We start from the raw sequence: 17152 nt of genomic DNA, 5'->3' as shown, positions 1-17152 counted from the left end.
CTGCGTCTTTGGGCGTAGGCAGTGGATCTGAGAATCCAGCAGTTGGGCGTGTCTTAACAAAAGACGATCTGCACCTTAAGCATAACGCACTCGGGTCTGAAGACGCAGCACCAATCCACACAGCATCCACCTCCTGAATCGCAATGGATCCTGAGGTGTCTGGCTACCAAATATGGATGTCGCTGCCAATTACACAATGTAAATTGGGATACCAGGGGTGTTTTACTGCAGAAGTGACCCGTGTACCTTACCGCCATACCCCTCCATCGGCCTCCCTGTACTGTGCTACATGTCACTGTAGGCAGATGATCACTGTAAAACCAGCTTAGTCCCCCTACAGTCCAGTGTCACACAATCAGGACAGCAGCCCTAAAAACTGATCACCATAGTAATGTGACTTCAAATATAAAGCCAAACACAGGAATCTGATGTTTAAATAGTCACTCAAACTCTCTGTACCTAACTTCTAGGACAATAGCAAAAATATACCTGTAGCTTCAGGAAGTGTGGGGGGGAGGGGATTTACCTTCTGAGTTTACCCAATATTAGTAATTTTAGCAGGAATACCCTCTAATTTACCCATGCACTGGACATTCCTTACTAGTTGCATCGGAGGCTTTTGTCAAACCTCAAAAGGAAGATTATACTAATAATCCCAATCACCTATATAATCTGAATTGGGTGATATCTGCTATATTATATGAACCAGTTTATCGATCTAATAACCTGCTGTTTGAAGGATCTAGATCAGGGGTATTCAACATATGCAGCCCTCCAGTTGCCGTGGAACTACATATCCCAGCATGCCCTGCCACAGTTTTGCTATTACGGCATGCTAAACCTGCAGCAGGGCATGCTGGGATATGTAGTTTCTCAGCAGCTGGAGGGGCTGCATGTTGATTGTCTCCCTGATTTAGAATAAAGTTTGAGGTCATTTTCTGGATTTGAATTAACCACATAACAATTACTATAGGAAGAAATAAGGAAAGTGTCTTTCTATGCTTCATCTGTTTCTTTTTATCTAATGATCATCAAATTAAAATGTATTTATTCCAATGCTCGCCCTAAGGTTCCTTAAAATCATCATCATCTTTGTGCTCCCATAGGCCAGTACATAAAAGCAGCAAAGATAAATGGTCTTATGTGATAATGTGCGATCAGACTCTGGACACACAGAGGTTAAGACGGAATAGTCTAATAAAATGAATAATCACCGTAGGTTATGATTAACGGTTGTGTCTGTTTTGAATTAGCGATGTCCTTTTCTGGCTTTGCTCTGATGGAAATGTTATGTTATCCTATATTCTTATTTTTAGATGAAAAGGGGACTGATCAGCACTCCGCCCGCAGATATGTTGCCAACTTCAGAGAGTGGAAAGTCAAACTCCTGGTTACGCCAAAAGAATGCCGGCATATACGTCAGGCCAAGACTGTTCTCGCCCTATGTGGAGGAGGCTAAGGTAATGCTGGTAACTCCATAGGCATGAATGGAAGGGAATGATTCTCACGCTACAGTGTTCTAGACCTGCTTGTGCTCAGTGGCCAGAGTTGGGTGACGTCCTCTCGTCTCTTTCCGCGGACGTTCGGCGCTCTCTGCATCTGGGGCAGTTTTCTAGAAACGTAGCTTTGCCTCCCTGCTTTGGTACCCCCGCAGCATCCTGGCTCATCCCCACGGCGGGGGCATAACCTGACCATTATAACACTCGCCTGCTGCTGCGAGTCTTGACATTGTAGGAGCTCAAGTCGCTGCAGTTAGAAAGCTGGAGTGAGTTTGATTTCTCTCCAGTGGGGATGCTGCAGGGGTCCAGTATATCAGTTTCATTAAAAAAATCTGCCTACATATACACTATAGAGTAATAATTTATTATTTTTGTATGAAGAGATCACAAGTAATGGACACCTCAGGCATTAATCAGTACGTTTTTGTATACAGGGTCGCTGGGATACTTAGGCATGTCAGATATAGGTTTTTTTCTTTTCTTATATAACTAGAACCATAATTTAACAACATACCTAAAACACAAATGTGTATTTTAGGTAAATAATATACCAGATTATTATAGATTTTTCTTTACGAAGCATGTCCATCTTAATATCTGTCCCATTCCCTTGGTGATAGCTGATATGTTTAATCTGCTGTCACACATCACTGTGTAACAGGGACAGTGTGAGGGTTGATGGATCTGAATCTCACAGGTAGTGGGAATACTCCCCTGGGACTGGTGGGTTTAAGCGCAGAGCATTGCCAGTGATGTCACTGCATGTGTTAAGGGCCCCATGCACGGAGCGATATAGAGGCCGATCCGACGGATTGGAATGATGTCATCGCTATATCATTCCGTGTTTTGGTGCGTTATTGTCCGGTGCGCGCTCCCGTGAGGTCGTCTATCGCTCCTCCAGATCTTTGTCTGCACAAGAGATCTGGAGAAGCTATACATCAGGGGTCTTCAACCTTGGCCCTCCAGCTGCTGTGGAACTACACATGCACCTTTAACAGCATGCTAAAACTGGCAGTGCATGCTGGGATGTGTAGTTCCACAGTAGCTGGGGGGCCAAGGTTTGATGACCCCTGCTATACATGATCTCATGCAGTGCTATGCAGGGGGAGGGGGGGGGGGGGTCAGGCCGGGAGTGTCGGCATATCAGGCGGTCAGGCACTGGATCGCTTCGTGTGTGGGGACCGCCCAATAGGTCGGCCATCTGATCACCGGCGCAATGACGGCTTCACATCGTACAGTGTGTAGCCGGCTTTATGGAGGAGAACTGGCACATGGTATGTTCTACTAGGTCAGCAATTTAACTGGTATTAGAGGCATTAAATTACCCATCAGGTTTTACCTTTTAAACAGAGCTGCATTGAATGTTGGGGTACGGTTCATATGAGACCACTTTCTGGGGTAATGACTCTATAAAATGTATTGTGTAGAGAAAATGTAAGTAATAGAAAGCGGTTTTCTGCAGTCTGTGCTGGATGAGATGATGGTGGAGCAGACGGACCTGGTTCGTTTGAGGATGGTTCGAATGTCCAACGTACCAGACACGCTGTACATGGTAAACAACGCCGTGCCGCAGTGCTGTCACATGATCACCCACCAGCATATGAGCAGCAGCCAGACAAGCCCTCCTACTGTCGTAGCAAATGAAATACCAGGTAATCCATAATCCTTTGGCACGGAATATAATAGTCCTCGTAGGTCCTTGTGCATGTGTGGCCGATATATCATCACCAATTATATGTATTGTCCAGTGCATGAAATAAAGCTTTGTCCTGAATGCTTCTTGCTGTGTTCCCCTTTATTTCAGTCCCTCGGCTTGCCGTTGTGAAGGAGATGGTCAGGCGCCTCCTGGAGCTGCGTCACACCGAGCAGGTCCAGCGGGCGTACGCTTTAAATTGTGGAGAAGGTGCTACCGTCAGCTACGAGATTCAGATCCGAGTGTTGAGGGAATTTGGTCTGTCTGATTCTGCGGCAGAGCTGTTGCAGGTAATTTACCTGATGTATCAAATGCACCCAACGTATTTTTGTGTCTTTTGAGAACCTATCTGGAAAATCTCCTTAAATGGTTTTGAGTTTTGTCTAAGCCAGGGGTCAGGGAACTTTTTTACCTTTTACCCCAAAATATATTTAGATACGCTGACGTTATACCCTTGATTTGAAAGGAAGGACATCCTATAGTTGTGCCCCCATATAGTGCCCCTGTAGTGCCGCTTGTACAAAAAAACACTTGCCTTAATCCCCGCTCCTGCATCCGCCGCCGTCCTGTCCGCCCAGCTGCTCCTTGGAACTATGGGAGAGACGTCATGACATCTCTCCCATAGTGCGCATGGGAAGAGCCGGAAGCTAGTTCAGAAGAGAACTCCAGCCTCCGGCTAACGCGGCGCTGCAGGGAAGGAGCCGGGCGCCCGCTGGTAATAACATCTCACCGAGCGTCCGCCTTAGAGCCTCCCTGAGCATATTATAGAATGATTCATATGCATGCCCGGCTGTCCGTCCATTACCCCATGAATTTAATTTTTACCCCCCTGTTCCCTGACCACTGGTCTAAGGTGCGTGATCTCTAAGCCAGTCTCCTGTTTTTAAGGAAGATTTTTAGATGCGATTTGTATATTTAGGAGTCAAACTGAAGAAAGTAACAATTGCACTCTTCCAATTTGCAGAATCCTCACAAGTTCTTTCCGGACGAGCGGTTCGGGGATGAAAGCCCGCTTCTGACTCTGCGCCAGTCTGGGCGATGTAGAATTAACAGCACCCCTGCTACAGAAACTCTGTTTACTGACTCTTACGTGGCCTTCCATCCTCCTCTGCCCCCACCACCACCACCTTATCACCCACCAGCTACTCCTATACACAACCAGTTCAAAGTGGGCTGGAAGCACAGGGTTCCCAGCCAGCACCCATCCCGCTCCTTCTCCTACCCCTGCAACCATTCAGTGTTCCACTCCAGGACTATCCCTAAAGCTACACCGCCCGCCTATCTACCTGGTGTCAAAACCGCACCCCCTGATTGCACTAACAACACTGGCTTTGGGAGGCAGACGGTGGCGGCAGCAGCAGCCGCAGCCTTGGCGGCGGAACAGCAAGCGGTGAGTATAAGTTCTTCCGAGTGTGCGTTACAAGTCTTCTGAAATGTGCAATTACATAAACCGTGCGAGCAGATCAAAGGCGATCTGTAGTAATCCGAGACAGTGAGACATTGTATTGCCGTGTGGTTCTTTAGATTTCAGTTTCTAGCTGACCACAACTGAACATGTGTACGTCATTGCCCTTTGAGACGGACCCTACAACCTGTAGTTGGCTTTCAACGGTTTCGATTAATTTTTTATAACATCCTCATAGTTTTGGGGAAAAGCGGAACTTAACAAATTTCACATTTTGGGTCCCTCACAGGATGAATAGGAGGATCGTAAACTGCCCCATAAAAGATTTATTTTTGGGTTATTCATGTTTATCCTGTTGGTTTTTCCTAAATTTTCTTTACATTTTACAGAATTCACATCATGCGTCGTAGGGTGGTTAAATAAGTAAAATATTAGTACCCTCTCACAGGTGTAATGTTCTCGATTTTTATTCCAATTTCCCACCAGGTCGGAGCAGGTAGCCCTTAGATTGCGCCTCATATCAATCATACTGTCCCAACATCAGTTGTAAGATACATTATAGAAAATAAATTATTTCTGTCGGTAGGAAGGCGCTGACGTAATATAGGTCATGTATGAAAAAATACTTCCATTTTCGTGTAGTGTGCCCGCTTGAATTTTCACTGTTGTGTGGGACCCTCACGGTAATATATTATACAAATGAAAGGGAAAACAAACAGACATCAGCAATAATGTTTGAAGACAGTTTTAGAGCAGTCATAAACTAGTTAATACATAACGCGAACCCCACTCACTATAAAAGCGGGTGTGTCAATCATATCAAGGTATCTTCCTCCACCGAGGAATAATCTTCATTTTAAACTCTTATTTAATATTGGTAAAGAACAGGGTGTACCCTACTTGCCCATGAGGAGGGAGTGCAGTTCCTGCAGCTTATTACAGGTGATGAAAAGTGGGTGCATCACGTGACACCAGAGACTAAGCCAGCGTACATGATACAGGCCATGGCGTCCATGTTTTGGAACCACAAGCCTGTGCTGCTTCTTGTGTATTTCCTCACTGAGGGCGATCCTGTGAATGCAGTCTGCTATTGTGACTCCATTGAGCTGGTTGCAGAGGGCAATACATCAAAAACTACCTGGGCTGCTGCCAACATGCGTTTTATTGCTGCACGATAACACCAGGGCACATGGGCAGGCCTGAGTTGTTACGAGGAGGTCCTTGACCGTCCTCCCTACAGCCCTGACCTGGCACCGAGTGATTTCTATCTCTTAGACCATTGAAGAAGCTCCTGGGTGGAGGGTGATTCGCAACAGAGGGTGAAGTTCAGCAAAACGTCATGTCCTGGCTTCAGGAGCTGGACACTGATTTCTTCTATGCCGGGATAGATGCCTTGGCGTAACGTTGGAACAAATGCTTAGACAAGTATGGGGGCTGTGGAAAAATAATCTGTACCAAGGCCATACTATTGATTTATATGTACAAGTTGAATACTTTTTCACAATGAGAGGTCTTGTTACCTTATCTATTGAACCACCCTCGTAATTTCCTTTTCGGAGCACACCTCTTTAGTAACTATCCTGCACTGTATGACCTCCCTGCCCCCTTATTACTTCTGGTCCTGCTCTAGGGATATATTTCCCCCTAATCCTGGGAAACGTCAGCTTGGTGATGCCCCCCCTTTCCCCATAATTTCAGGGTAAAGCAGAGTTCAACAAATCTCACATACTGGTCCCACACGGGATGAAGAGGACCATAAACTGCCCCATAAAAGAGTTATGTTAAAGTTCATGGTTCTTGGGTTTCCCTGAAGTTTCTTAACAATTTACAGACTTCACATCATGGACCTCATTCAGAGTCGGTCGAAGCGGTCGTACGGGAAAAGGGGCCGGATATGCAACTGATTCCCTCGCAAGTTGCGTCCCTAAGTTCCGATCGGTAGCTGGCCGACCAAGGGGAGGAAGCGCTCAGAATTTAAAAAAAATTACGCCCCCTTCTCGTACGCATTGCACGTCATCTCCGGGCATATAAGGATTAATCGAGACCATCGGGAACCATCGGAACTGGTCGTAGAGCTTAAGGTTGACCATACCCTCTCTTAAGCTCTACGATCATGTTTGTTAATTTGTTAATTATGCACTCCCATAAACCGTATGCACTCCCATAAAACGCCGTTCGCATAATGAGGCACGCCTGCATTCGGATCTCCACTCCCCCGTTTTCAAGCACCTTCCCCTGTTACCACCCACAAACGCCTCATCCTGTCACTCAAACTACCGACCTGGCTGTGTTCAAGGAGAGAGAAATTTCTGATCGTAGCGGCTAGTTTGTGCACGCGCATTGCGAACTTTACGCGTGCGCAGTATTGCCGACATCGGTGGCGTGCGGCCGCGACGACCGACTCTGAATGAGGTCCCATGTCTCATAATTTCCTTTTCAGTTTATACCTCTCTCTTACATATTCTGCACTGTATAACCCTGTCTGATAGCGAGCTTGATCTCACATTGTCATACACGGTCAGATAATCGGTCTATTGATGTCCGATGGTGAGTATATCCACTGTCCAATCTGCGCAGTAGACATCGCATCTGTCCGGCGTGCTGAAAGATTTCTCATGTTCGACAGAGCAATAATTGTTACTTGGTCGTAGGCTTACACTATGCAGCCAATGGTCGCAGCCATCAACCCATAATTGGGCGATCAGGCCAATAATTCCATAGTGTATAGCCGCCTGTACCCTTATAGACTGTAGGCGTGTTTGGGTAGATCTCTGTGTATATTATAGTTTCCTTGTTTGTTAATACTGCAATTACCCATGATTGTACAGTACTGTGAAATGGGTCGGTTCTCTATACATATGCCTTTTAACTGTGTTGCTTTCCACCGAGGAGCGCTGTGCAGAGTCCCATGTAGTGCTTTTAACTTGTTTTCTTCTTTATTGTGTTTACCAGTGTGGCGAGCCAGTTCTAAATGAGTTCATGCCAGATATTGCAATGGGTGTATCCACTATGTCGCTGAAAGACAGGAGGCTGCCAGAATTAACCATCGACACCCAACTGAGCCAGCAAGTGTCTGATATGATGCCGGCCCCCGCCCAGCACCATTCATGCATCCCCAGCAGGCATATGCACAGTTCTAGAAAGAAGCCAATTGTGGAACAGAAAATGGACTCCCGGGAAAGCCAGACGGAATATCCGGAGTTCTATGACTTCTCCAACTCTGCTTGCCGGCCGTCCACCCCAGTCCCGAGCAGACACTCTCCTCTGGCTTCGCAGGGCATTTATTTTGGTCCCGATTTGTACAGTCACAGCAAACCGCCACCAAGTGGATTAAAATCCACCTACCTTTCCAACCAGATCTCGCCAAAAAAGCAAGAGGATTCCAGGAGAGATTACTTTTTCCCCCAGGACAGTCATCACAGGCAAAAGAATGAACCGTTGCACCTTGATGTCTTAGAACAACCTCCTCAAAGACTAGATTTGGCGCTCGCGGCCCAGGAAGGCGCCAACCACGGCTCTCACCTGGGCCGGGGGCGTACGAAAGTGGAAAGTGACCTGACGTACGGCCTGACCTCTAACCGAGCCTCCCACTCTGCTTACAGCTCCGAACGGCAGGACGAGCGCTCTTTCAGGAGAATCGCAGATGGCGACCTCCTGGATCATGCTGCACAGAGGAATATGGACCTAGAGCGAGAGGACACCGTGGGCAGAGAACGGAGGTCTCCTAACAAGCCTGACTTTCTGTACAAGAAATCAGCACTCTGAAAACAATAACCTCTCAACATAATCTGTGCCTAAAACTTGTGGAGTACATCATTTTCCATGGCTTTATTCTGTCAATTTATGCTTTGCCAGAAAAATAACCCGGTCTGTATTCTTTCCATTTCATTTCTCTTGCGTTATCCGTGGCTGCATACGTCACACTTTTTTCCACGCTACTTACAGTTGCTTCTTTTTTTTTTTTTTTTTTTTTGTTATAGACTTTTGCAATGGTTTTATTTGTAGCGAAATAATTTAGCTGGCACCTTGATTTTCTTGCATTCTATTTGCAGTTATATTTATATATATATATAATTAATTTTTTTTTCATTTTTTTTTTTTCTGATCCTACATTAACTTCTCATGTTCCATTTCCAGTGGGTTTAACATTTTCCGAAAAGTATTTTGTAATCTTGAGACAGCATTTGCTCTTTTTTTTTTTTTTTTGATAATCAAATAATCCAAAGAAGCACACGTAGAATTCTATTCTTACACCGATGTTATTTTAGCATTCCCTGACATCGTACGCACCTGGTAGGCTTTATCCCACTAATCCTCACTTGAATAAGTTAAAACATTCAGGTAACTGTATCCAAGTAAGTCACTACAATACAAAAATACTGATTTAATTTCAAAGTTGTTGTAACCTGCAGAAGCCAATCGTACATAATTGGTAATCCGTCTAAAGCAAGTTGCTCTATGACTGGGTCATTTATTCACCTTATGACCATGTGCAAGACGGACGCCATTTTTTAAACGTCACCAGTTTGCAAACCTTGTCCATTTCCATACGGGAGAGCAATGTGTAACGTTCTTGTGCACACTGGTGTGTGGGCACTATATACTGATATCCAATAGGAACTGACAGCACTGAGGCACAAGGCAGTTAGTGATTTGATGTTCCTAGTGAATTGATAGCCTGGATATATATATACACACACAAATTGCCTCCATTGTTTGCGGATGACAGGTACGCTACAATAGTTCCAGCCACGTCCTAACTTCTACTTCATATATTCATATACCTAATAACTCCCCATGCACTTCAGACATTCCCAGATATATGCAGATTATATCCGATATGTTCTACATAATTTAATTTCACCGTTAAAACCGCAGTATTTTCCATGCAGTAGAGGCCACATGACCTACCTCCTATGGACTTATAGGGCACTTTGCAAATGCCCTGCGTGTAGTATATCCATCTTCTATCCATGTGCAAGTCCGGAAGAACCTTTTGCGACCTCTTGTTTATCAGCAATAAGTTTGAGAGGTATCAGTCTTTGTACAATTCATAGTCCTGCGTGTTCATTTCTACTTTGGACAGAGAATACGTCACCAGTAGTTCTTGCAATGCACTCCTGTCCCCGAGTAGCAGCAAAGATGGGCAGGACTACAGCTAATCCATGTTACTGAGCCTGTAGGACCAGGTGCCTGATGAAGGACATCTGTATCCGGCCAAAACACATTTGTCATTATAGATGTTCTGGGCAAAATATACCTCAGTGTAATCTTTGCTAAATACCACTTTGTGTGGTCCTGTGACCAATGTTTACAGTAGAGGCTGTGTCCTGGAAAGCCGCTGAGTGGACCATTTAGATGGACCCCACGTCATGTATGGTCATAAAATGTGTGAGCTCCTGGCTAAACCACCTGTGCTTAAGCAAGTTTATTCTGCAGTCGTTCCCTGATTTCTGGTTTTGTCTACTATGGGTTTTGAAGATTGTTCTGAGTTCTATGGGATTTACGTAATAAAGTCCGAGTTCTGTGAAGCAGCTTGATTTCGGCAATCTTGGATGCAGATTTAAAGCGGCAACAATGTAATAGTCAAAACCAGGTTGGTTTCGCCGCTTTAAATCTGCAAAAGAGACCACTGAAATCACACTGCTTTCCAGAACTCTGACCCTATTAGATAAACCCCTATGTGTCCATTTCGCAGCCTATTAAAGTGTAATATCTAGATGCACTGCAGGGGGCGTTGTTCAATCGTTTTTTGGGCGCCCGATGGAATTAAATTGTTGCTCCGATCAAGTGTGAGTACCGCTGGCGTCCAAATTTTTGCACGCACTCATCAGTTTCATGTGCTGCATAGTAATTTAGACAAGTTTAGCCTCCTTTTCGCTGCCAAACCTGTTGTATTTGGGTGTGATTACCGTGACACTCGCGCCCAATCAAAGTAACAGCTGAATAGCTCCATTGGGTGCCCATTACTAACAGGTGCCCAAAAGACTATTGAATTCCCCCCTAGGTGTCAAATGGCCTTATACCTATATTTGCATTATCCTACTGAAAAAAAAAAAAAAAAGCTGCAGTATCCCAGTAAAGGAAATATTTTATCTGCTCTATGAATAGCGTTAAATTAATGTTTAAGGAACAATGTTCCAATTGTGCATTACAATACATTGCATATTGTTCCCTCATAGCAGAAACATCATAACATGCCCTATACAGTCCTGTTTAATAAAACTGCATTAAAAGAGTATGATTGAGTGGAGGCAGCCATTTTGTGGGCCAGATGACTATTCGGCTATTAAATTACTGGGAAGTAATGACATCACAGTCATAATCCTGCTTCTGTGATGTCATACTGCTTGCTTATGAACATTAATCCAGCCCGTAAAATGGCCGCCGCTACTGTGTGCAGATGATGGATGCACTTAATACTTAGAAATATGTAAGAAAAGATTGGATTTTTCTTGTAACATTGGCTTATTTATGGAATAAAGTGTTCCTATACCGTGATGAAGTTATACACGCCAGTGCAGTGAGCACCTATGCGAGCTGATATCTATTACTTCCCAGAACCAGGGAGTCAGCACTCTTGTGCTTGTTCCACGTCTGCTTCATGTGACTTTTTTGTTATTTTTGCTCCTTGACCATGATTGCAAACCCACTAAGGGACATTGTACAGGGGGGCTGTAAGTTGTGTGCATGACAGAATTGCCTTTTGCTGCCACCTCTTGTGAGCTTGTAGTGAGAGAGCGTAGGATGTATTTTATTTTTCCATCTGAGGTGCTAACATTACTGCATTGCCTTCAATATCCCTGTGATGAGGGGAAAATTAAAGGGCTTCAGTCTAGTCTCACAAGTTACCATGTATGAGGTGTTTGGCAGACTTGACAGCAGGTCTCTATGCTGTGGAGGGAACCAATATCTAGTCTGTCGTTCACTAGGGCCTAGAGACCTCACTGGGGCATGAAAAGTTCCTCAGTCCAATCACCAGTGAGAGGTCTATTTTTTAAAAAAGATTTGCTTTCCATACGGTTACCAAATGAATGTGTGTGTTGTGAACAGGTTGGTGTAATGTGACACAGACTGTCGATTTTATATTCTGCATTATTTTCGAAGGTATTTTCACTTGTGGTGTTTGTTACGTGGAGGAACTATGTTATGCTGTGTGTGTATATAAGTGCACGTCTTGTGACCGTGATCTGGTTTCTGTATGTGAAAGGTGATTTACAAGAATGTCCGTTTTGTGCAGGTCCCCAATTAATTGTACAGGCCCCACCCCCCTTAATAACAAAGAAAAAATTGGCTGGATTTAAAGCCCTATCCTCTAATATCTCAGAGAAGATGGAGTATAAAAAGAATCCCCCCCCCCCCCCCCTGACAATCAGGACCTTCGACAATCGTAGACTGTTACAGACCATAATATGATTGCATGTTAGACATTTGCTGTTGTAGACGTCCTTAGTTGCAGTGTTTTGTGTTATTAATATGCAGAAACGCAACAAATAATTTAAATGAATCAAATTCTATATCGATTCATTGTTTGCTTCTTTTTAAACTATATTATATTCCCAAAATACCTATTCTGGATTACAGTATATTTGTTTGTTTTATTTGCGCCTTCATCTCACCCTACACCCAGAGTCCGTGTCCCCCATTGGGTGAATGAAAAAGAAACATTATCGTTTTATATTTTGGTTTCACAAGATCGCTGAGACCTCTTTATGTAAAACTTACGGCTCGTTTTAACTTGGTAGAAACTGCTGGTTGGTGTCTTGATAGAGACTGAAAGGATGTCGCTCAGCCTATATGTACCATGCCTCTGTAATTGGTTAGGTCAGTTGTCTTCCTAGCAAATCTACTCAATGTACAGGATGATAGATCGTTGATCACATTTATAGTGCAGAGGATTATCCTCCATTCTGTAGATGCTGCATTATGGCGTCTGTATGGAATGGATCGGCCCAAGTTTCGGTCATTTCTGCTTGCACCCCGTTACATGTCCTGCATGATTCCTCTAGACAGCACTGTGCCACCGTTCCCGTCCTGACGCCAAACTGCATGAATGGCCCTTTTGCGTGAGCACAAGCGAGGGAATCCACGCAATAGATGGGGTTTGGTTACTGAGCCATGAAATACGTAGCTGGTCTGAAGATCAGGCCAAATGACCGCATCTAAAAGAGCAGCGTGCATTGTGACCACTTTTACCAGTGAAATTGGGATTGGGGGTCTTACCCGCAACAGCCGGAATTTCTGCATTCAGTCATATGTAATAACACTGCAGCTTTCAAGCTATACCACAGTAAAATAATTCCTAGTACAATGCTACAGCGTTCTCTTAAAAGGACAGGGGCCGTTGGGTAAGGAATTCCACTGTACGCCTGTTTCTTCTATATGGTTCTTGGTACGAAAAGTTTGTTAGACAAATCTTTGTTAACTGAATATATTTCTGTACGTATGAATTAGGTAACCACCTGTGGTGCATTTGTTCCAAAAGTAAACCAGCCTCATTTTTCGAACTTATCCATGCGTTAACCCTTCCATCTCCTTCTTTTCTTTTTTTTTTTTAAGGAATTTTCTTTCAATTAAATTATTTATTTTCTTCATTTAAACATTATATAACCACCACCGTTCCCCACCACTGCCTCCCTCCCAACTCGTATCGCTCTGTGCATTAGGGGTCTATTTACTAAGCAGTGTTAGGAGAAGGTGCCAGCCAATCAGCTCCCAACTGCCATGTCACAGGCTGTGTTTGTAAAATGACAGTTGGGAGCTGATTGCCTGGTACCTTATCACTTTTCACTTCTCCTAACACTGCTTAGTAAATAGACCCCTTAGTGTTCTAACATTTGAGTCCTAGCTCATCTGCCTGTTCTTGATCATCCATCTACTTGGTTGTCTAGTGCATTACATTCCTTTGTCTGGATTTTACAATCAAATGTTTCATGCCAAACCAAGTCCAAGTCTACTGATTAATTATCCATACTCCAACTTTCAGCTTTATCTGGAGGCCAGACACATCACGTTCTATATTGATTTAATATATTAAAAATGCAACCTCTTGCGTCTGTGAAATCTGAAATAAGCTGTTTGGGCCGAGTATCTGAATCCTATGAGACACTATAAGAACATTTGGAGGATCACCACACATATGTTGTAAACCAATATCTAATCTGCAGTATAATTGTGTGCATTTGGGCAAACTTATGTCCTGACAATCCAGTTACCGTGTGTAATGATAACTTAACCCCCAGTCAGAACGAGTCAGTGATGATGGCCATTTGTGTAGTAATCGTTGCACCAAAGAAAACTGAATGTTTTCTTGCACATTCCACCAGCATAAACCAATGGGGACACTACGCTTAAGCCGTCCTTTTGCACAGAAGGTTGTCCAACCGTCTGAGCTGAAACTCGTAGACAAGACTTGGAATAGGGATCACTGTCCCTTTATGAAGAGCTCATGGGCCAATCGGAGACCTTTAGGGAATTAGAGGCGACTTGTGCTATTTTGTATTCCACCTTTCATCTGTGCTGGGTCCTGCATTTTCCTTACATAGCCCCAAATTCCCGTGAGTGGTCGTTGTGCTCCTCACTGGGTCATTGAAATATCCTTTTATTCCTTTTTTAAAGACCTATGTGCTCCTCAACAAAAAAAAATAATAATAATGCATGCAACGTCTAGTTTAGCCAAGGCTTGGAAATGTTTTGTTTTAACAAAATGCTGTTACTGGTTTCTGCTTTACAGAAAAGTGATTTCTAGTGAAGCTGTTTGGGATTCCTCTGTGTGTTTTTGCTGGGTATAGTACATCTTACCATAATGTCTGGTTCTTGGCGTAGGTTGCATGTAGTATGTTACCAATTGAGTCCACAATGGTAGATTGGCAACTGCTAATACTAGCTTCTTGCCTGATTTGGTTTTGAGTGTTTTTACCTTTTTGAAGTCAGTGGTTGTCAAACTTATTTACACTGGGCTTTATATACTCAATACCAGCAAGAACCAATGATAATCTATATATAAAAGTAAATTGCATTCCTGAAATATGTGCGGATACCACAGTGTGCCTGGCAGGTACACTAGTCTGCAAGTTGCAGTGGTCCTGGTATCTTAGTAGTTTATCTTTAAGAGACGTTTATGGGCAAAATGACAAACTGGGCTCTTAGACACGGGCAAAATAAATTATGCATATATGTCTAGCTGCTTATGTATGTTTTGTTAATCTTCTATGTACCCTCTCCGCGTCTTATGTCTACCTTATTTACTATGAGGCAATGAAGCCTTAATTAGCATGAAATCCAGCTTGACTGTTGCAGAACCACTGCTTTAGATCAAGGTGGTTTCTAAAGAATATTAACTGTATACTGGAAAATAACATAAACCTGAATATGCAGATGTTACAATGAAACCAACTCAAGATCTTTGCCATTTACACCGTCGGCCCTTGCTATGTACTTTGTTATAACTAATCCTCTCCTGCTTCTTTGTTTAATGACGTGCACAAACGTAATGACATCAACTGTGCATTCCTGATTTAAAAGGACAGCCATGTTTTCCTATATATGGTGTATAGCCAATGCACATATAGCTGCTAATTCTGAGTTGGGAGCAAAGCAATAACAGGAAGTAGCGTTGCACCTAGATCAAACCATTTTGCATTGCAAAGGGGGTGCACATAATGTATTTTTTTTGTTTTTGTTTTTGCATGCAGGGTAAATACTGGCTGCTTTTGCATGTAGCCCACAAATACTGGGTGGCTTTATTTTTGCAATTTACATTTCAGTTTGTGCACATCCTCTGAAAGCTAAACTTCACATTTTACATCTTCCCCCACCTTTTAAGTGCAATATGGTTTTACCCGGGTGCTTCCAACTCAGATCCAGCCCCATAATGAGGCACTGGATATATATCCTTGGATGCATAAGTTTTACCCTTTGGTTCCCAAGTGGAATAGCGTGACCCCCCATTAGCCCTTGGTCTGCCAGCGCTGGTAGAGTAGCCGAATTATTCATGTCATCGGATGTCCTGTCTTTGTGGGAAGGCTGATGAATCGAGGACCATAAAATCTGTGAGATGCTGAGGGATACTTTATATATACATGGTGTAGAGAGGTGTGTTTTCATTTTGAATGTCTGTAACTCCTTGCAGTTTTAAATCGGATATAAAGTCAAGTGCCTTCATCGCTTGAGGCTCAGAAAATGAACTAAAAACAAACTTTACGAACTGATTTTCACGTCCTATGCAAGTGTTTTCTACAGCCTGCATAACCAGTACTTTGTAAGATTTCTTTATGATTCAATTGTACATAGTGTTTTTAAAGAATAGTATTTTTATTTAGGTACTTCCAGACTTGAATTTGTGTCTCGTGTGATACATTGTATAACACCTATCTTTCAAGTACTATTTGTTGTTGTACAAAAGTTTTCACTGGTTCTATTTTTCTACTGTTACTGACGAGCATGTAACACGGACCTTATCCTACATATAATTGGCATTTCAAAATAAATGGCTTGTATAGAAAGACTGAGTGTCCGTCCTTCCGTTAACGAGATTTTTTTGTTCCACAGGAAAACTGGGGAGATGGTTAAGTATATTAAGTAGTAGCCTCAGCCGCCATGTGTACGGAGCCGCGTAGTCATGTGACAGGCTTACAAAGTGCGGCCATGTTCTCGGAGACTAATGGTCACAGAAGCTGCAGGTTACCTCCATCCTATATGAAAAGCCTTCAATGAGGACGCACTTAGCAGCAGAGCAGCGTCAGAGCGGAAGTGACTGAGCTAGAGGGGGGAGGAGGTGACGTAGCATGAGCACATGTGATGTTACATACATGATGCTGCTGGGGAAGGGCTCTGGAGACGGACGCAAGCCACCGCACTGCTCCTGTAACCGTACCGGTATGTAGGTCACATGGTGAGTGAATCTGTTGCCATCTACATAGACAGGGCAGGAGTTATCTGAGGGGGGGGGTCTCCTTTATTGTGCTGTTATTGCACCCGCTAGAATGCAGCTGTCTGTGCTTCCTTTCCTCCACAGGGGATGTATAACAAGGAGACCCCAGGCATACTGCCAGAGAGCGGGTACATTCATATAGCAGACCCCAGGCATACTGCCAGAGAGCGGGTACATTCATATAGCAGACCCCAGGCATACTGCCAGAGAGCGGGTACATTCATATAGCAGACCCCAGGCATACTGCCAGAGAGGGGATATATACATATAGCAGACCCCAGGCATACTGCCAGAGAGGGGATACATACATATAGCAGACCCCAGGCATACTGCCAGAGAGGGGATATATACATATAGCAGACCCCAGAGATGCTTCCATGGAGGGGATACATATAGCAGACCCCAGAGATGCTGATGAATAGGGGATATATACGTATAGCAGACCCCGGAGATGCTGCCAGGGAGGAGATAGACACAAATAGAAGAGCCTAAATAGTGCTATAGTCTCAGCAATGTTAGTATTTGTGATGTCAGAAGCTGCAGATATATTATACAGGACAAGACAGAGGCTATTTGGACTTTGCTATTAGAAGTTCCTTGTTGATCAGCAGAATTGCCTGTGA

General features: G+C 43.8%; 1 protein-coding gene across 1 annotated transcript in view; it reads left to right on the top strand.

The window, feature by feature from the left end:
• Nucleotides 1-8613, top strand: part of BTBD7 (BTB domain containing 7) — a 44663-nt gene extending 36050 nt beyond the window's left edge. The window contains exons 7-11 of the mRNA XM_088462978.1: nucleotides 1317-1460; nucleotides 2962-3151; nucleotides 3304-3482; nucleotides 4157-4582; nucleotides 7550-8613. Coding sequence (XP_088319104.1) covers nucleotides 1317-1460; nucleotides 2962-3151; nucleotides 3304-3482; nucleotides 4157-4582; nucleotides 7550-8362 — 1752 coding nt within the window. The 3' untranslated portion in view covers nucleotides 8363-8613. The remainder of the gene's footprint in view (nucleotides 1-1316; nucleotides 1461-2961; nucleotides 3152-3303; nucleotides 3483-4156; nucleotides 4583-7549) is intronic.
• Nucleotides 8614-17152: the final 8539 nt, after the last annotated feature.

The sequence above is a fragment of the Taudactylus pleione genome, unplaced genomic scaffold (genome assembly GCF_031769625.1).
Source record: "Taudactylus pleione unplaced genomic scaffold, aTauple2 ptg001303l, whole genome shotgun sequence".
NCBI lineage: Eukaryota > Metazoa > Chordata > Amphibia > Anura > Myobatrachidae > Taudactylus > Taudactylus pleione.
Note: the sequence above shows the minus strand (reverse complement) of the source record. Positions and strands in the feature narration are given on the sequence as shown.